We start from the raw sequence: 20744 nt of genomic DNA on the forward strand, positions 1-20744 counted from the left end.
TCAGAATTATTCAGTGATTTAATGCAGAACAAGAATGCTCTCACTCCTCCACCTTCCTGGACATCTTGGGGATTTTGTTGTTTTTTCCCACTGAGTATTGTGAAATTGAAAATTTCCTAAGAATTCTGCCTCCAGCTTCTAAAACCGCATTGTTGTTTCTCCTCATCAACCTCCCATCGTTTGTTTGATTTCCTATGGTAAAAGCCCTCCTCAGAAACTCAGGAGCCTCATACTTCCCCAGGCCCCAGGGACATACGACGTAGGCCTGAGTGAGCTTCAAGTCAATCTTTCTTGCTCTGCTCCATGATGCCAAGGAATTCTACAATTGCACATTTTCCAAAAGATTTCTTCCTAGCTGGCCTGATACATTAATACTGAGAAAATATAAATCCCTTTAAACTAATATTCCAGTGAGGAGTTCCTAACTGAAACTGGCTTGTGTTTCAATTGAAGACTTAATCCAAAGTCTTAATGAGACCATTGGTTCCATGGGGGGCATTTGGCAATGTCTGGAGACATTTTTGGTTGTCAAAACTGGGGGCTGAGGTAGTTGCTTCAGGCATCTGATAGGCAAAGACCATGGTTGCTTCTGTTTAGGATTAAACTGCACCAGACAACTCTCTTTCACAATGGATGGGATAATAGGGAAATTTCATGGCCAAATATTTGGGGGGGATATTCTTTGAAAAACACACACAGACACATGAATCACCTCTTTTTCTGATTACACAGATAGACGTGGGAGTTTCTGGAAGGGACGATAGTGTCCTAGAGGGACAGTGAGCAGCCTAACCGTGGGGACATGTTGGGATGCTTGGAGTGCAGGACCTGCCTTGCTAAATCAGGTCATTCATCCCCAAAATATAGCTTACTAGGGAAGAGGGAAGGAGTTTGGGATTGTCTGCTGAAGGAGAGTTTATTTCCATTTTCTGAACTTTTTTTGCTTAAAATAAGCAGCCCATGCATTGAGGATGCACAGATCTCCAAGGGGGAAGGAATCTTGTATGTTTCTAATCAAGCTGTAAAAAATGCCATTTCAGCCATCAGTAGGGAAAGCAATAATTCAGGGAGGTGACAGGAGTGGGCTACCTGCTGTGGAGAGATGCTGAGTTTACAAACACTGCCACAGGATGCCAGCCCTGGGAGGGGGTCAGCACTCAGACGGCACCCAAAAGAAAACACAGAGTGAAAATCTGGAATAATTCTCAATCTTGAATTTAAGCCTTCCCCATTCACTCACAAGAATAGTTATCAATAAGGTAAGTTAATTGTTTCCCCTGTAAGTCTTGAGGATGTTTCTTGATGGAGTTATTTGAAAGTTGGTCCTGAGAAAAGACGAAGGAATAGTTCCCATAACCTACAGGGATTTTTTTTCACCAGAAGGTCTGGCAAGACTACCACAAGTTAAAAATAACAAAGTTAACATTGAAAATTCACTTTATTATGTTTTGATTTCACAGAAAATGTAGACTTGTAAATAACAATAGTTCTTTGTACAATCTGCGTGACACTTTTATTAGCTTGTGGAAGTGGGAGGTTTGGTTAAACAGGAATCCATGTGAATATCAGGGAGACAAAAACAGCCAGGGCTGGAACAAGTATGATTTAGAAAAATAATAATCATGTTGGGCTTTGCAAACCACCTGTCACCTTGCTGATCCTCAGAAAAATGTAAAGAACATGCTCATGGATGAGTGAAAATTTTCTCTGCTTAGGTAAGGAGGTCAAAATCAGCACACTTTACCTATCGCCTCACACCAGCAGATTTCTTTTCAGAAGTTCAGCACCGGCCTGACAAAAGCTATTTACCAGTTTTGGAACTGGCGGGGTCTGTTTGTTCAGTACAACTCTTGCTCTTAAGACAAGGAAACCCAGGACCAAGTACAGTAAATAGACACAAAAGAAGTTTCTGGTCCATTGGATGCTTTTCTGAGTCTTTATTTTGAGAGCGGGCAAGAGGGAGATGAATGTTTTTTATCTGAGTGAAACAACACTAGCCCCAGGCCAGCCTTTAATAACTGAGAAATAATAACAAGATCTTGGCCCGCAAACGCCATCAAGCACAGCACGTGCACAGTCATGTCACCGCTTCTGACACAGCCTGTGTTAGGTCTCTTACAGCTGATGGTGAGGCTCCTTGCTAAATTAATGTGGACCCCCAACCCTCAATGCAAACACCCAATGTGAAACTGGATTTTTCTGGCTTTAAAGTAACTGTCTTAGAAACGCGATGCCTGAATCTTTCCAAGCTTTGTAAACATTCCAATAAAAGGGAATATAGTTCTGACAATTTCAAAACACCTCTTGAAATTAATATGGGTCACCTCGAGCAAAGCCACACACCGGGGATGGAGGGTCTGAGTCATGGCTTGGGGCCCTGAGCCTGAGGAAGGAAGTGCTGGGCAGCAGGGACAGGGAAGCAACCGCAGGAAGAAGGGTGGGAGTGACCAACAAGAGTGGAAAATGCCACTGCCCATGATCACAGAGCTCCACTGCTCACTTGGCAAAAGCTACCTGTCCCCTCCCATCCATCATCTGGTCCCACCCAGATCAAATTGCCATTTGATAGATTCTTCTTCTCTGGTGTCTATTTCAACTGGTAACATGGGATAAGCCAGTGTTATGGGGGTCTCCAGGCCTCTCTCTCTTCCATCAGCAACGTGTCTGGTGCTAAGGGAGCACAGAGGTGGAGCAAGATGGGACCGTGGCACTGGGAACTTCTGTGAGTGAGCTTGAGCCATTCAAGAGGACAGACTAGCCTCTTAAGACAGTACATGTACTCTTTCAGACAGTAAGGGGCCTTCCAGGATGCTGTAAATAGAATGTATCTTGACAGAGACTGTTGTTCTGAGAATACAGACAAATATCAGTCAGCACCACAAACCCAGTCAGTAAAGCAAATTTGTTGGAGACAGAACTTATATGCTAAATCTCAGGGTCACATGCAGATTATAGAAAATGCCAGTGAACTAATCAAGATCTATTGTAGAAATGTATTCAGATATTACGGAAAACTAAAGGGGTTATCTTGGATCCAGAAAACTTTGATTTATAGTAAAACTTTTATAGGGGGGCGGAATTGGAACTGGGTGGATTTTCCCATCATTATTATTACTTTTTTGGAGGTAATTTGTGCCAAACAAATTACTTCAAGGCATCATGTAATCAAGAATTTAATGTATTTCAGAATCCTAGAATGTTGATCCTCTACCAAAACCTAAAGAAAATGAGTTTTAAATTATCTTCACTTACCTTGAATTTCTCTTTTAAATATAAATGTACTCTTTCAGAAGTAAAAGCAGATTAAAAACATTTCACTGTCTTCTTATGCCCTTCTCAATGAGGACTCCACTGCCCCTTGCAAGCACTGCCACACTCTCCCCTACATACTGGGACAATCTGTGTAGATCAGTTGGATGGATAGGCCTAGTCCCCTTGCTAATCTTAGGAGGGATGAATTTCAGCATGAAAATAAGATCAGATCTAAATATCCCAAGAATAAAAAAAAAAAAAGTGAGCATCCCCTTCGAAGCTAAAATTACTTGGTGTCCACTGAGTTAATTCTGAGAGAGACTAGTTTCATTGATTGGATAACGTGCTTGACCTTCTCAAATCCCCTTACAGTGTGGTCCCACTTGTGATGGATCACTGGGGTAGTGGCTAACATTTGTAGAGATTCCTTTATTTCTCTTGGTTTCAGTTTCCCCTAACTAGGGAGAGCTGACATGTCCTCTAAGATTCTCCACCCCCATCCTAAATATACCCATGGATTTACGATTTCACAGATCACCTGGTAATAAGACGAGCTTATGGCTTTGGGACCCCATGGAAATGTCATGAAGGCATCTATGCCATGCTTAAGTACAACTGAAGGCCAGGCAGCTGTCCTCTGGCCTGGCCTGCCCTACTCTGTGTCATAGCAGCTATTGTTCTGTTCTACTCTTCCCACCCTGGGAATCTATTATAGAATAAAAAGAGGAAAGAACAATTTATTAGACAACCAACTTGGAGACTTGGGAGTGAGGGAGAAGAGACAGATTCAGTCGTTTTTTAAGAGGAATCAAATACCAATTATAACAAAGTAGTCCAGTTGGTTGTTTTTCATAAGTTTTCATCTAAATGACCTACAGCAAGGATAGAAAAACACAAAGTCCAAAGCATGAAAGAATGAGCAAGCATCAATGATCTGACACCAGATATATGTAATGAAACATCTTGTTAATGTAGCTCTTTTTAAAGAGCTACATTAGAACAAGAACCAAACTGCACCAAGCAATGAGAAACAGCTTTGTAGATTTCACCTTTCTTTCATTGAATATTAAAAATGGGACAGGCAACCTCTTAATTTTCCCTAAATGTCATCTTTTGGCTGATGGTAGAAGCTAACCACTATTTGCATATTGATGTTCCCATAATTACAGTTGGGTTCCTTAAATATAGTTTCCAACTTGTGATTTGTTTGCAGTAATGTAGTAGGGTTACTGACTTTACAGGCAAGGCTATGTGTCATTTGCTTTAGGCTACAGGATCACGTCATCTTGTAAGCATCAAATGAACACAATTAAAAGTGACAGGTCTTTAAAATGTGCTTGAAGGGTGATGGGTACTAGCCGATGCTCCTCAGCATACGTGGCCAACTTCTCCTGGGCATCTGGTAAAGGCTGTTCTGGGCATGGCTTAGCTCTGGAAACCTCTCTGTCAGCATTTTGGTTTGCTGGTCATATCATTCCAGAAGTTTTCATTCTCAAAGTTGTTTCAATTACAAAATTCCATGGATCAGATGCATAAGACCGAATAGGAATTTCCCCTTTCTTTATCTGCACAAATACGTTTTTCTGATATTCCACTTACTAAATTATTTCCCACCATATTCACCCAATAGTTACAGAATATGGCTGGATGGTCCATCTTCCTATGAATTCCCTTCAGATCCTAGTGAAGTCTCATTTCTAAAGATTCTTTAATATGGAGGAGACAGTCATGCATAGCAATTACTCTCTGTGGATTTGGCTATTGTGAAGATTCAAAACACCATCATACCAAAGGATACACATTCCCACTTTGTTACATCAGAGTTTAATATGGCAATAAATGCCTTGAAAAGTATGCATTTTAAAACTGAAGTTTATTGAAAGCCATCCTTTCTTCAAACAATTGCCAATTACCCCTGGGCATGGTAGCTTCGGACATTACTCAATCAGACAAAAGCTTTGCTTGGTCTTTTCAAAAATTAAAGTTAATTTGGTGGCCGTTGATTATACTTTCCTCATTTCCCAGAGGGAAGTATGGAATCTCTTAGCTGTGAGCATTTATTGGAAGACTCGGAGAAAGCTACTTTGAGACGCTCTTTGCCCCTGGACAGCTGCTCAAAAAAGAGAAAGAGTCTAGGTGACAGAGGTTGGGGCCCATCGCTCTCCCTCTCTAAGAACCTGTCATGCCATTTCCAAACAGAACTTACCAGGAAGAGAGGTGACCCCAGAATGCTGGAAGACAGACAGAATAGGGTATACTTTATGTCCTGGAGGCCCCAGCAAGGGAGAAAAGACTTCTGTTGAGACAAAGGCCACATGCCTTAGGAAATATCCCCCCGGAAACAACCCAGAGGTCCAGTGTCCTTGCAGATCCAATGGAGTCCTTGCAGGAAGGAAGGTGGACAGTGAGGTCCTCTGGAGTCATGTGGAGGTCGTCCAGTCAGCATTCTTGGGAGCCTTGCATGTGTGCACATCCAGGGCTTCCAGGCAGTCTTGACAGCGCACGGCGCAGCACCAGTGGAACTTACACTCGCACTTGGTCATCCGGGTGATGCGGGAGGTGTCATAGCCTCTGCCGCAGCACATGACTTCACAGCTGTCCATGCCTCTGGAAGTCAGGTTGCACACACGGCCTGCTGTACCCAGGGAGCCTGGAAGACAACCCAGGGAGGTGTCATTGAAAGGGTTTGAGTGGATTACAATATGTCTCAGGAGGAGAAGCAGGAGGTCCATCCTCTGGTACAGGGCCCCGGCCCCACCTCTACACAGCCTGGTGCTGTAACCCTGCTTTATGGGTCCATGCAGCTGATCATATCATTTCCAGAAGCTGCAGGGAGCTTGCAGGGGCCAGGAGGACAGAATTCAGGAAGGAGGGTCATGAAACTTTGGGTTTGCCTTGGGCAACCTGAATTCAGCTCTGAATTTCAGAGTAGTTTTACCTGGCCTTGGGTAAAAGCATCATTGGGTGGGCAAAGCCAGATCCTGATTCCCTCTCTCCCAACCTCAAACCATATTAAAAGAAGCAGTGACCAAGGTTAGTTCTTTCCAAATTTGTAGGGGTATAGAATCCACAAAGGGAGGAAAATCCACCTCCCCAGACCTGCTTACACTAAAAGCTTATTAGAAAAAAACTGGAACTCTGGTTGCTGGTGGGGAGAAGTAGACATCATTTGTGTGAAACCCTGGGGAGGGAGGGACCAGCCCTGCCTGGTTTATCTCCCCCATCCTAGGCAATCAAGCAGGCTACAGAGACATGTGGGAGGTACCTGTTGAGGCCACGATTCATGGCCTTCACAGAACAGAACCTGCATTAAAAACCTGTTAGGAATTACAAGTGGAAAGTCATCTTTGCTAATCAGGGAAATGTTTGCTAAATGGTAATCTATATGTATTCGCTTTCTGAAAAAGAATGAAAAAGACAGAAAGCCTCTTAATTCGCTCTATTTCTGGGGAAACACACATAAGTCTTTTACAATAGCATTATCAAACAGCAGAACCAAGTTTAGTGGACATTTTGGGAGAGTTTTCTCAGCTAATAATGACCCTTTCCATTTCTTTCACGGAGCTCAGCACCCCGGCAGCCATGTTGAACATTACCCTCCTCACTGGCACTGGATGAGTGGACCAAGGGTGCGTACCTGACTTGTGTGCAGCTAATCAGGCAGATTTCCATGGGGCTGTGTGATTTTGATAGTCACTACCTCCATGGCAATCATGTTCTGTGATGAGGTCTGTGGACTAGCAGAGATCCAGAGAAAGACAGGAATGAAGTGAATACACAGAGATAGCAAAGATGGGACAGGGAAAGAGAATACTGCCTGACGCTAGACTATTTTCTGGTTCTGCTTCCATTTCTCCTGGAGGCCTGGCTGGTCTCCAACCTTTGAGTTCCTAGAGACTGTATTCTTCTAATAATTGTTCCCTTTTAGCTTAAACTGCTCCCATTTCTATTACTTGCAATCAACAATAATAAATAATTGACAAACTAGAGAAGCCAAACTCCTTATTGGGGGGGAAAAACCCTTATATCAGGATGGAAAACATGGTGATTTAGCTTGTGTTCAGTTGCTCCATCACTGAACCAGGAATGTCTCCCTTTTCACAATTTGTACAATGCCTCGTGACACTCTGTTTATCTCAAACTGCTCTGTGTTAGAATTATCTACATAAATGTCATGTTGCCTTGCCTGTTCAGAGTGACCAGGGAAGCTGTAGGGTTCAAGCAGGGCGTGGGGTCAAGAAGAGCAGGGGTGGGGGCAGAACAACTCTGCCTGATCAGCCGCCGAGAGCAGGAAGACAGGCAGAGGAATTTCATGAGGACAGGAAGGATGGCAGAGGGCCGGAGCCAGGGTGGAGGGTGGGTCAGCCAGGGGTGGCCCCAAGCCTACATCATGCTGAAGAAGCAAAGGGTTAGAAGCAGCAGCAGCTGGGCCTGGATTGGGGGACAACCATCAGGATGATCCTCAAAATCACTGATTGTGCAAAAAGGACTCGCTGCCAAATGCTGCCTCTTAACAGCACACCCATTATTGCATTCAATAAACATTTAGTGAACACAAACATGTGTAAGATGCTGTGTTGGCTGCCTGGGGTTTTGCGGGGAGGGAGGGAATAAAATAAATAGGACCGAGTTCTTATATTCAGGGGATTCAAAACACAGCGCAAGATAAATGTGTGGGAAGAGATGCTTCCACTACGTTTGGAAAATTGTTTCATTTGCTCAGGGCCTACTGAAAACCACAGTAGAGTCATGTGCAAAGTAGCACAGCAGACAAAGCTCAAAGACGGTACAGTGAGGTTATTTAGAGCATGGACAATTCAGAGTTCAGTCATAGAGCTGATATGCGTATATTGTGTGATCGTGGACAAGTTACTTAATCTCATTAAGCTTCAGTTTCCTCTCATGCAAAACTGGGATAAAAGCAGTTCCTTCCTCAAAAGGCTTGTGTGGGGACGGAATAAGATAATGTGTGAAAGCGTGTGGCATAAGTGCTCTATAAATGTTAACCATCCAATCACTTAGCAAGTGTTTATTGAGTACCTATTATGTGTTAGGCACTGTTAGCTTCCCCAAAAAACATATGTTCAAGGGGCCATGGGCCAACCATATTATAATAATTATATTTTTGGTATTAATAGTAGAAGACAGGACCAGAAAAAGGGTCCTCAACTGCTTGGTTTTACAGAAAAGGTGGCATTAGAGACAGGATGCAGAGGATAAGATTTGCAGGGAATAAACAAGGTAAAAGGCATCCCAGAATAAGAGAGAATGTCCTAGAGGAAATTCCAAGGACAAGCTCTCAAGAGTGCAGATTCAAGGGCAAGTTCATGAGTGTGCTAAGGAACAGGATGACTCTTAGGCAAAAAGCATAGAAAAGGAGACTAGAGCATCAGCAAGCTCATGCCTGGCTACAGCTTGTACTTCACTCCTTGGTGGGTGGTAAGCTAGGCCAGACTTTTAATTAAGGGAAAACATACCAGAATGGTAAGTCTGGAAGCATGGCTGGGGGCAGGGAGGTAAACCTTGAGGCTGGGTCACAGTCTAGGCAAAAAACAATGAGTGTGGACAGAAGTAGACCAGTACCCGACAGGCCACAGGGTGAAGCACCAGAACTTGGTGATTTACCGAATTTTGGGGTGGGGAGGTAGAGGTGTCAAATAGGAATACTGGAAACTGGCTCCACAGCAAGAGATGACTGGTGCCATATGATGAGAACAGTTTCAGTGGATGATCCAGACAATGTTGTGGTAGAAGAGCGAATGGGAGGAGAGGACATGAGGGCAGAGCCTATGAGCCAAGTGTTCAAGAAACTTGATAATGAAGTGGATGAAAAAGGGCACAGCTGCAAGCACTGCTGAGGCCCAAGCTGAGGATTCAAGGTTGGTTCAGGCCATAACGTTCCTTCATAGTCTGTGACACAGCAACAGACATCGAACACAAGGTTTTCATTTTAGACTAGGTTTGCACATGAAGAACAAAAATGGGGAAAACTGGTCAATGATATTCAAAGTCAGGCTAGTGATTTCTCGGAGGGTAGAGAGAAAAGGAGGATGAGGGAGGCTTCTCGAATGCCGAGCCTCTTCTGTTCCTTGATTCCCATGGGCACAGGTTCGTGGGTATGTTCATTTGAGAAAATGTGTATGTGCGGCATGTGCACATCCCTGCATGTGTGGTCTATTTCAATAACAAGAAGGTGGTGGCGGTGGAGAGGAGGAGGAGGGCCACATGTGCCAAGGCCAGGAAAGCTCTCCGAAACAAATGAGGAGAGAGGTATTCCCCAGACCAGAATATGGCATAAGGGGAGAGAATCAAGAGTTGAGGTTGGAGAGGTGAGAAGAGGCTTACCGTGAATGGCTTTGAGTAATGTCAGAAAGGGTTTAAACTTCAACCTGAGGGCAAAGGAATTCTTTTTTTGGCGGGGTAGGAGGCAGTGGTTACTGGGAATTGAACTCAGGGCACTCAACCACTGAGTCACATCCCCAGCCCTGTTTTGTATTTTATTTAAAGACAGGGTCTCACTGAGTTGCTTAGCACCTTGCTTTTGCTGAGGCTGGCTTTGAACTCATGATCCTCCTGCCTCAGCCTCCCCAGCCTCTGGGATTACAGGCATGTAGCACTGTGCCTGGCTAGGGCAAAGGAATTCTATTGAGGGTTTCAACACTATATGATTATAGTGTTGAAAAAAAGGGCAACACTGTATGATTCATGTTTCAGAAGGATCATCAATGTTCTGGGGTTGAGTGACATGAAACAGGTCAGACTCAGGGCAGGGACCCACCAAGTGCTCTGGGGGGACTCGAGGCAGGCTGGCTTGAGAGGGTGGTGGTGCAATGGGAGAGGTTAGTGAACAACAGAAGTTGAGGAGGCAGGACCAACAAGACATGGTGACTAACAGATGGATGGGGGGATAGAGGCATCAGGAGTGACTTTAAGGTTCTTTCTTGGGTGACTATATTGATGCTGGGGATTCCCTAAGGTGAGAAATGCCTGGAAGGAACAAACTTTGAGCAAAGATAAGGAGCTTAAATTTTCAGCATGTTGAGATTGCCGTGGCTGTGGGTTATCAGGTAGAAATGACTGAAAACCCTGTCTGGGACTCAAGAGGGAGGTTGGGATAGAGATGTGGATTTGGAAACTTTTATCTAGAAGTGGTAATTGAAATCATAGGTTTGAGGGAGCCCCAACAGGTGAGAAAGGACTTTTGCTTGGCGTAACAGAGGTGATTCTAAATTTCTAACTTTTTGTGTTTTGTTCATAAACCTTGCCCACCAGTAAACATTCTTCACTTCCACTGACCTACAATATCAAAGCATGAATATATTACTATATGTTAGAATATTTATCCCCTTTGGGGCTGTGAGGCTTAGGGGGATAAGAGATTCCAGGGTCTTGTTCCTGAGTCCACAGTGGCTCAAAGGCTAACAAGGTCTGAGTGGTGTGCTCACTCAGTCTTGTGTAATGCTCATGGGTTCCCTAAATGCACGAAATTGGTCTGGACTCTAAACAGAGAGATTGCTCAGTGAAGTGACCTCAACACCATCAGAACTCAGAGAGGAGCAGACACAGCAATAACCACTGGCATGGTTGAAGTTAAAAGTGGTTTCAGTAAAGGAAACAAAGGCTGGCAATGAAATGTCTCAGTAGTTCAGTGCTCGGCTAGAAAATGCAGAGAAACACAGGGAATCTGGACATGCCACTCTCTGCTGGCTGCCCACACAGGGTGTAATGAGGGCCCAGGAGAAGCAAGATGAGAGAGGATTTTTGAGGAGTGAGAGCCCCTGATGTGGGAAAAAGGGTGAAGTCGCAGCCTGGAGTCTTAATGGGCCCCCCTGAGGTATCAGGATACCAGGGAATGGGCTGAGGCGGAGGGGGAGGGTGTCTATGAAGTAGGAGAGGATGCCTGGCTATAGACTGCAAATTGGCCCTGCTTTGGGATATGGATCTTATTAGATCTAATGACAAACTATAGGGCAGAAGGGCAGTTCGGATGCTTGCTGCCATTTTAGCAGAACATAGATCCATTTCATCAAAACTCTGAAAAGAGCATTTTTAGAGTGCAGAATCTATATAAAATTTGCTTGTACTGGTTTCCTTTAATGGAATCATAACAAAGACTCATTATTATTGAGAGCAGCAGGTCTACACTGTCTTACCAACCTCCTGTCAGAGAGCTTCACCATTATGCTTAAAATAAAAGATCAGAATCAAAATTGTGTGTGTGTGTGTGTGTGTGTATGTGTGTTTGGTGAAAGAGAGCCACTGAGTTTTATGATGTGCCTACTTGTTTGGGACATATAAAATTTTAGATATCCCCCCCCCAATAATATATGAACATATATTTAATGAGTCACTCACTCCCCTATTTGGGCCATGATGGGAATCACAGAGGATAGAAACCCAGCTATACCTAACTGCCTTAAACCTATAAGGGCAAGTTTTCATATTTTCAAAAATGAGTAGGATAGAAGTTCACCGTTTCCTTTCTGCCCCCTTATCTTCCTTCATTCTCCTTCTTTCAAATTCTCTGCCCTCTATTTCCCTTTGTCCACCAGTTTTTCCCTCTTTGTTTACAAGTAGAGGTCCAAAGTGTCTGGAGCATTTGCATGTGTGAGGTGCATTGTACCATGCTATCCCATTGCTTTGGCTATGAAGTATGCCCCCATTGGAGACTGGCCCAGGACAGAGCCCAACCCCCAGACACAAAGACTGCCCTCTTGTCATCTTTACCCCAAACAATTACTGAGATCTTCTACCTAAACTCAGTGTGCAGGTCCAGGCGGACTCTGGAAGGTCTGCCAGTGCCTCAGCTGGGGGAAGGAGCTGCTTCTGGCCAAATATATGTTTCTCCTCCCCATCTATACTGTCCCCATCCCAACTCACTCAAGAGCTCACATAGGCACCAGGGGAAAGAGAAGAAGAGTCTGAGTTTCTAAATCACATGTGTTAGGGACCACATAACATACTTTGGTGAGGCAGTGCCGAGGGAGCTTTACAGAATCGAGCATACCGTCCCCAGAGCTATAAAATTAATAATGGAGTCAGGGTTCCCAGTGTAAAAACATTTCTGTCTCCACCAACATGCATCTTCCTGACAGCAGAGGAGGAACAGAGGGCTTTGGCTAATAGTTCCCAGACCCATACCTCTGGGACCTGGAGGAAGGGCGCTCTAGTGTGTGTTCTCTCTCTCTGGATAGGCCCATGTCTTTGGAAATTCCTGCCACTCAGGCTGACAGAGGCCCATATGTTGACCATTAGGGCATAAAGCAAGATTCACTTAAGCCTGTCATCCAATAGGCTGTTTCTCCTCTGGTTGACTTACACATTGTCAGTAATGACACAGATTTATTGAGGGAACAAAGGAATGTTACTGAGCAAATGTTAGAGACCGCACATTCATCTACTTGCAAGGTTTGCCCTTCCTCACGTTAAGGATTCCACAGCTAACGCTACTTGGGCAAGACGATATCTGCACTTATCTCAGATGATTTTATTCAAGATTTTCATGATGTGAAAAAGTTTGGCACAGGAAAACCTTGTCCCATTAAATTAGCACATCTTTTAATGGAATTAATGCTATGGCAGGACTTTGTGAGGCTTTCCATATCTGGCATTCCCACCCTACCCACAGTTATTTTCTATCCTACCTGTACCCTCTAAGCAGGCCATCTCCTCACTGTCCCACTGAAGGAACCATGAAGACTTTCTCCTTAAGAGTTACTCTCATTTCCTATGTTGGCTTTCCTTACCCTCCTTTCCACGGAAAGTCTTCCTATGCTTCAAGATTCGGGCCTACTGGAGTGTCTTCCACAGGGCACCTCTGCTTCAAGCCCGTGTCCTGCAACTGGGCTCAAGTATTGGCTTGAAATGTTTGGTTATTTCTCATGCATCTTGTTTGCCCAAGAACAAGAGCTGGATCTTATCCTTTCTTCTATATCCTGCATAATGCTCAGGTTATCAACAAATATTTGCTGATTTATTAAACTAAAAACAATTCCTTAAGAACTCTAGAACAGGCTTCCCTTTGGCCCAGGGAGGGGAGGGTACCCTTCTCCAGAGAGTGATCGCCCAGTCCTCAGGCACCTGGTGGAAGCAGAACAGTTAAACCTTGTCTCTTCAAATGACTGCTCTGAGTAGATAGAGAACACATAAAAGAAATGTGGCACATGTTTTTAAATGATAGAAATTCAGAATGATAACTTAAGGGAGTTTGTGGCATCAAGTTAAGGTTCTATTATTGTAAGCAGAGTATAATGAATTAAAATTCATTTAGTTATTGAATCATAAGAACCTTAAAAACCACTAGATAAAGTACTTTATCTTAAGAGACACAGAGAAGTTAATTTGTCCATGGCTACCCTATTACTAATCAGCAGAAACAGCAATAGTTAGCAATTTGTAGCAACACAGTCTCCTTATCCATAATGCTGGACTCTTTCCCTAATATAGTAAAATTTACCTAAGTTTAAAGAAGAGATTTACAAGTGAAAAATTAATTTTGTGGGGAAAGTTTAAATGAAGTAATCAAATTAATTATTTAATATACTTTAATATCATCCATTTGTTTGTAACACATTAATATGGTAATTAGAAATTAGTTGTTTCCTAACCCTTCCATCCCCAAACCACATCTATTTGGTAAATTCTTGATTGTTAGTAGTAAAATTAGGTCAAAGGGTTAGAAATAAGAAAATGAACTCTTCATTTTTTTAAAAGTTACTTTTTTTCAGTTTTCCCAAATTTAATCTGATTGCTACTGTCAATTCAAATTAAGGTATATTTTAGCATATACTTAGAATAATTCTTCTAAGTATTTATATTTTGAAAAAGAACACAGTTCTATAGATCCTCCTCATAACATAAAATGGCATGGACATAAAAACTCTTTTTGCTTATGTTAACAATAAAATCAGATGAACTACCCAGCAATCCCAATGACAGTAGTAAATGAAGGGTAAATTAACTGAGTATCTGATGGCCACTAAAAGCAGTAGGCACAGTTTGCTACTGTGTTTACTTGGGACCTTTTTTCTCAACCAGGGAAATGGCTAGCAAGCAATATCTGAAGCTCTATCAATGCCATACTAATGCACTTCAATATGAGGGAAATTTTTCATTTAACACTTTCACGTAAATGAGAAGTTTTATAAATTTGTGTGTGAAAAGGTAATCAGGTGATGAGAAGACATGCTTTGTAATTCCCTATAAAGAAACCAAGCCATCTTTAGGCTATGAAGCTGCACCAATATACCTAAGAATCCGGGTAATCTAGTTGAAATATTCTATGTTGTTTATAACTTCCATTCCTTCAATTCAATGCTAGGTAATGGAGATTCAGTGAATAAGACAGAGTTCCTGTCATCGTGGAATCCCCACTGGAGTCCAGTGGAACAGAGAGGTAACTAATTAACTAAACACTGTGGCACATGCTGTGAATGAAAGAACAGAGCTTGAGCTCTGTTTTGGCCAAGGGGATGGCATGAAGATGGAGAAGAGGATGGAATCTGCATTCATTTTAAGAGGTCCTCATGATAGATTTGGTGATGGAGGAAAGAGAGAAGGGGCTTTAACTAATAACCTGCAGGTTTGTGACTTGACCACCAGAGTAGATGGTATTGCCATTTCCTGAGAAGGGAAAGACTAGGGGAAAATAAGTTTCAAAAATTGGGCAAATCAGGAGTTCAGTTTTGAACAGAAGCCAATTGATGTAAGTGTGAGAAATTTAAGCTGCAGATGAGGGAACGGATACAGGGTGAGGCTACCGGACACAGATGAGGACAGGGATAGCAACAGGAATAGAGAAGGCCACATGAAAGAGTAGGCCCCAAACTCTATCATGTTGGTTTAGGCCCCAACTTCCTTAATAAGACTCCTAAAGTGCAAGAATTAAAATCAATAATCAATAAATGAGCATATTATAGTGATGCAGCCACATCACTGTTTATAGCAGCACAATTCACAATAGCTAAACTGTGGAACCAAACTAGATGTCCTTCAGTAGATGAATGGATAAAGAAAATGTGGTATACATACACAATGGAATATTACTCAGCAATAAAAGAGAATAAAATCATGGCATCTGCAGGTAAATGGATGGAGTTGGAGAATATAATGATAAGTGAAGTTACTAATCCCCAAAAAACAAATGCTGAATGTTTGTTTTCTCTGATATAAAGAGGCTGATTCATAGTGGGGTTGGGAGAGGAAGCATGGGAGTATTAGATGAACTCTAGATAGGGCAAAGGGGTGGGAAGGGAAAGAGGGGGTTGGAGGTAGAAAAGATGTTGGAATGAGACAGATATCATTACCCTACGTATGTGTATAAAGACATGAATGGTGTGAATAAACTTTGTATAGAACCAGAGATATAAAAAATGTTTTCTATATGTTTAATATGAATTGTAATACATTCTGCTGTCATATATAATAAATTAGAATAAAAATAAATTAAGAAAAGAAGGTACACACAAAGAAAGAGTGTTTAGACTGAGCTTTGTAAAATTTGCCAACTGTAGATGTATAAAAGAAGAAATTAGACACTGAGATTGAGGAAGGCTAGTTATTGGGGATGGAGGAAAATCAGAAGAGTGTGGTGTTATTAAAGTCAAGAAAATAGCGTTTTAAGGAGGGAAAGAATAATTATATTGTAGGCACTTAGGAGTTTGAAAAGAGGATGTACAGTGTTTAGTATTAACTAAATAACAATCAAAAATTACCTATGAAAATAATGACTTATGAGCTTCATCAAAATATTTTTCATCAAGTTCTCTTTGGATCTGTCTTGGTGCCTTTCAGATATCAACTCAATGATTTCTGTAAGTTTTAAATCAGAAAGAGATGAATAACTTAATTTCTATGTTGCCAAATGGCAACTCCAAGGTGAGACCTTGTGCAGAGTAACGAATCAAGGACTGAAGCCTAAGAAACAACCCTTTCTATCCAAGCTTGAGGATTCCTTACCATCCAGAATGTGTCCCCTTGCCTGGTTGCTGCCTGGCTTGTCTATAAGAGCCATGAGAGCAATGAAGCCATGAGGGTAAGGATCAATCCTGCCTTCCCCCTCTTTGCATTTCTGGGGCTTCTGTGTCTGGCACATAGAAGAATCTCAATAAATATGTATTCAGTGAAGAGGGATCCATGATGGAGTGGTGCAAATTGAAAATATTACTATGTAAGTAGGGTCTACCCATGGACTAACACGTTGTTCTCTTGCTTTTAAATCAGCTCATGGGCCACAATCTGCATTGACAAGTTTTTTTGCAAACCAGGCTGCACCACAAGGCATGTGAAGAACACCAATCTCTGAACACCATGATTGGGACTGGGTTCTCATGGGTTTTGAGTTCTGTTTGCCAAATATAATTTATGTAGGAAAAACATTGATACTTGAGAGCTTACACCATCCGCAGCCTGCAGCTGTCAGCCAGGTATCAGGTTTTCAGCAGGCAACAAGTTGCACACCTGCTGAGTTCCATGTGTTTTTGAACTTGACTGGAGAAGAAGTGGAGGACTGCTTGTTTCCTATAGTTGGAGAGGAGACCTCAGGGTGACCTCTGACCCAGGTCAGGGTTTTACATCATAAACAGTGAAAGTGGCCTGTGATTAGGTACAGATGCTTTCTGTGAGTGGATAGTAGCATTCCTTACTTAGAGATGCACCTATCTCTAACTGAAGGGTTTCTTTGATTTACAGATGCCTGGGGCAATAACCAGAGTAGATAACTACACTCCTCCCAGAAAGCCCTGCTTCCCAGACCTGGCCTCCAGTTTGGCCTGCAAAATGTCACATGCACGACACTTGGTGTTTCCCACTCTTCAAATCTGGGCTACATGAAGGAATATTTATAGTTGACCATCAGAACCTTCACTTTTTTCAATTGAAGACTAGGGGGAAATGGCTTATTATTATTGCCACAATAATATGTTCTTTGGTATTTATTTATTTGTTTATTTTGGCTTACTCTTATTTAGGAACAGTTAAAGACACTAATGATGTTAAAAACTTAAAGGGTTTCTAATTGAAAAAAATTTCAAGGCAACCTGGGTGCTTAATTCTGGTCCCTGTTGACCTCATCACTTTATGGGCACCTCTCCTCATTAAATTCCTATGTCCTCAAGATGCTTCTTTATTAAGGAGGACCCCTGCTCCCACCTACCACCACCCACATTTCTGAAGGTACATGGTATAACAAGAAAGGTATGGATTTTTGTTTTGATTTTTATGTATTTTGTTTGTTCATCACTTACAGGCCACATGATCTTGGGCAAGTGAAATAACTTCTTGGAGACTCATTTTCCTTCTCTGGAAATGGAGGAGAGTGCTGTGAGGAGTCAGGGAGATGCATGTAAGGTGTGTCATGCAGGCCTGCCTCTGAGTGGGAATTAACCCATGCTCCCAGCATGGATCCCAGTGAAGTCTGGGCATACCACAAACACCCCAGGGTCTCCACTCTGTGATGCTTCTCTGTAGTCTTGGTATCATCATTTCAGGACGTCAAGCTAATTCCAGTGAATGCTTCGATGGCCAAAATCATTTTAATGAATTACTTGCAGTGTAAGAGGTTTTCTGAACATGGAGGGCACAAATGCAAAAGAATGACCCTCTTATGCTGGGTGAGCCAAGGCAGGGGTATTTTGGGGCTGATGTTTATTTAGAGCTCTTCAAATAAAGAAAAAAAATCCCCCCTTTTAAGAGATGGGTACTCCAAGAAAATAGAATGTTTTACTGGACTTCTCCCCTAATACTTACAGGCAAACCAGGATCATGCACTGTCTAAATCATTGATTTTTCAAACTCAGATGTGCTTAAATATGAAAAGCATGGAGAATCTCAGGAACAGACCCTGATTCATGAGTCTTTCAAGAGACCCTAATTATGGAAAATAGTAGACTAAATCTGAAGACTTTATCCACTTTAGCCACAGCACAGATCTAATTGACAAAGCAAGCTGACTCATGTCTGCCCATGAGTGACTTGAGCAGGAAGCAAGGAGTAAGACCAATCAGTTCCAAATACAGATGACTTGATGATATTCAACCTGCTCACCACCACTATGCTTCTAGTGCGGGCAAGTGGAAGGAGCTCAAGAAGTTGGATATTAAATGTGAATGATTTAAAAAGAAACAAAACAAAACAACAAAGTAGAATGGATAGTATGAGATAAAATGTAGGGAAGGGAAAATAAATGATAGTTAAAAAATAAAATTTAAAAAAGAAATTGGATATTACTTGAGGTTAAATTTTACTGCAAATATTTGACCTGTTTTTGAGCCTGACAACTCATAATGTAACCCATTTTGAACATGGGAAAGTTCCATTTACTAGAAAACAGATTCTTCCTAATGCGATTCTAGTGCAGGCAGAGGGGCCCCCAGTGTGTGCTTCTCAACATGCTCACATAAGCTGGGTGGTTCCTTAATGTAGACTGACCAGTCGTCAGCACTGACCCAACACCTTCATTTCACAGAAAGAAAAGGCTCCCACAGCCACTGTGAGTTAGAACCAGGTCTTACAATTCTCTGTCACATCTCTATGCCCTAACACACAGAGGTTAGAAGGTACTTCAGGATGATTCCATACCAAAAACTTCTAGAACTGTGTTGACCAGCTGTGTTGACCACAGAAGTTTGTCCTAGCCAGAGTGAAGCCTCATCTTTAGAAGGCCATCAGTCACACAACCAAACACCATCCCCTGAGCAGACAAATGAGTTGAGGCTTTCTCAGAGAACATCAGCATCTCTTACCTGTGGCTACGTGTATAGGACTCCAAATGTGAATGATAGAAAAAATATTATTTTAACAAACTGGACTCTTGCCTACATGATATGAAACATTCTGAATCATCTTTTTACTAGAACTATCATCTGTAGTCAACAGAATGAAAAAGAAACATCGCAAGGTTTACATGGATAACTTTTTCTTGCCCTCTGCTGAGGAAGGTATTAATTGATTTTAGTTCAGATAATTTACAAATAATCTAGGAATCTTCCTGGAGATCTGATCTCCAGTATATTGGAGCTGGTTAATTAAGGATATGAAGAAAATGAGGAAAAGAAGGAGGCGGGAGAAGAGGAGGAAAACAGGGTGGCTCCTAGTTATAACACCAACCAAAAACTAAAAAAATTCACTTCTTTTCAAGTCAAAGAAGCTAAAAATGTGTCTAAGATAGAATAAAAATAAAAGAGTTAATAAATTACGTAGCTTTCCTCGGAAAGCCCCTGCAACTATGTATTCTGTGCCTGATGTGGCTGAAGGCAGAGTAAAATGGTAGAAAGGACAGACTGACAGTCCCTGTTCAGCCTTTTACTAACTACAAGTCATTAGGCAAAATTCTTAGTCTCTTGGAGCTTCAGTTTCCTCTCCCATAAAATGGGATAATAACAAAACATTACAGACACCCTGTGAGAGCGGCATGTGGTGGGTATTACAGACATGTCTGCTGTTTTAAGACCAAGAAACAGAATTTATTTTAATGTAGGGAATAGAAAGAGCAAAGTATGCAAGAATAATTTAGTAATTTGAAAAGGTAGTAAGGATTAGATGCAGAATCACCTCTGTGGGACAAAGAAAAGTCTGGCCCTTATTTCACCCTTATTTCACTGAATATCCAGTAAACAAATATTCATCAAGTACAACTTCAATCCAAAAAACCAGAAAAGATATGTTGGAAGCAGGCATGTCCTCTGTTATTCAACATGAGATTTTTTTTGCTTTGAAAAGTCTTTCTGCATGGAAGATAGGTGAGGAACATATGTGGTTTCAGGGTCAAAGCACAGCCTGGGGCCAGACATCTGTCCTCTCCTATCCATGAGATTGTGAGCATGTCATTCACTTTTCTTATCGGTACAATGGGCTCGATGATATCTAGGACTGCTTATCTGACTTAAAAAATTAAGTTGTGAATTTCTTGGTTGGTGTTGACTATCTAGGAGTGTCCCTCTTTTTATCCATTTTTTTTTTCCAGTAACAAGTTCCAATGTGCTGATGTCACAGGGCTGCTCCACAGATTCAATAGGACCATGCATACATTGATCTTAACCCAGTAATCAGCACACAGTATTCAAGTCATAGGAACTAAAATTATCAAGATACTGTCATTCTCATGTCCTGTTCAAGGAAGCAGAGGTTAAACACCTAGTTACAGGCAGACCCTGAGGACAATTCTGATTAAAAGCATAGGTTTCATAGTGATTTGGCTGAAAGTTTGGCCTGACAGGTAGGATGACTTGTTATAGGTCTGGAATGCGGTGGGGCATAGCATCTGGTCCCTGTGTTCAACAGTCATTAATCCATAGGCTGCATGTACAAACCTGCTCCCATGCTATAGAGAAGTAGCTCACAATCTGAAAAAAATTCAATCACTCTAGGGCAAGAAAGAGGCGAAAGCTTTTTTATGTATTCCCAGGAAATCTTGCCTCTTGGCCAATCTAACTTTAGGAGCCAGCTGCCACCTGTGCTTTCTTATTGCTTCTGTTGCAATTATTTTGGAATGAAAA

The 20744-nt window shown here is 42.0% G+C and overlaps 1 protein-coding gene across 1 annotated transcript in view; it reads right to left on the minus strand.

Moving 5' to 3' along the window:
- Positions 1 to 1419: 1419 nt before the first annotated feature.
- The window catches only part of Wnt2 (Wnt family member 2), a 45555-nt gene continuing 26230 nt past the window's right edge, over positions 1420 to 20744 (minus strand). Inside the window, exon 5 of the mRNA XM_046422536.2 lies at positions 1420 to 5902. Coding sequence (XP_046278492.1) covers positions 5673 to 5902 — 230 coding nt within the window. The 3' untranslated portion in view covers positions 1420 to 5672. The remainder of the gene's footprint in view (positions 5903 to 20744) is intronic.

This window comes from Marmota monax, unplaced genomic scaffold (genome assembly GCF_021218885.2).
Source record: "Marmota monax isolate L192 unplaced genomic scaffold, Marmota_monax_Labrador192_F-V1.1 WCK01_AAM20220418_F8-fsc00027, whole genome shotgun sequence".
Taxonomy (NCBI): Eukaryota; Metazoa; Chordata; class Mammalia; order Rodentia; family Sciuridae; genus Marmota; species Marmota monax.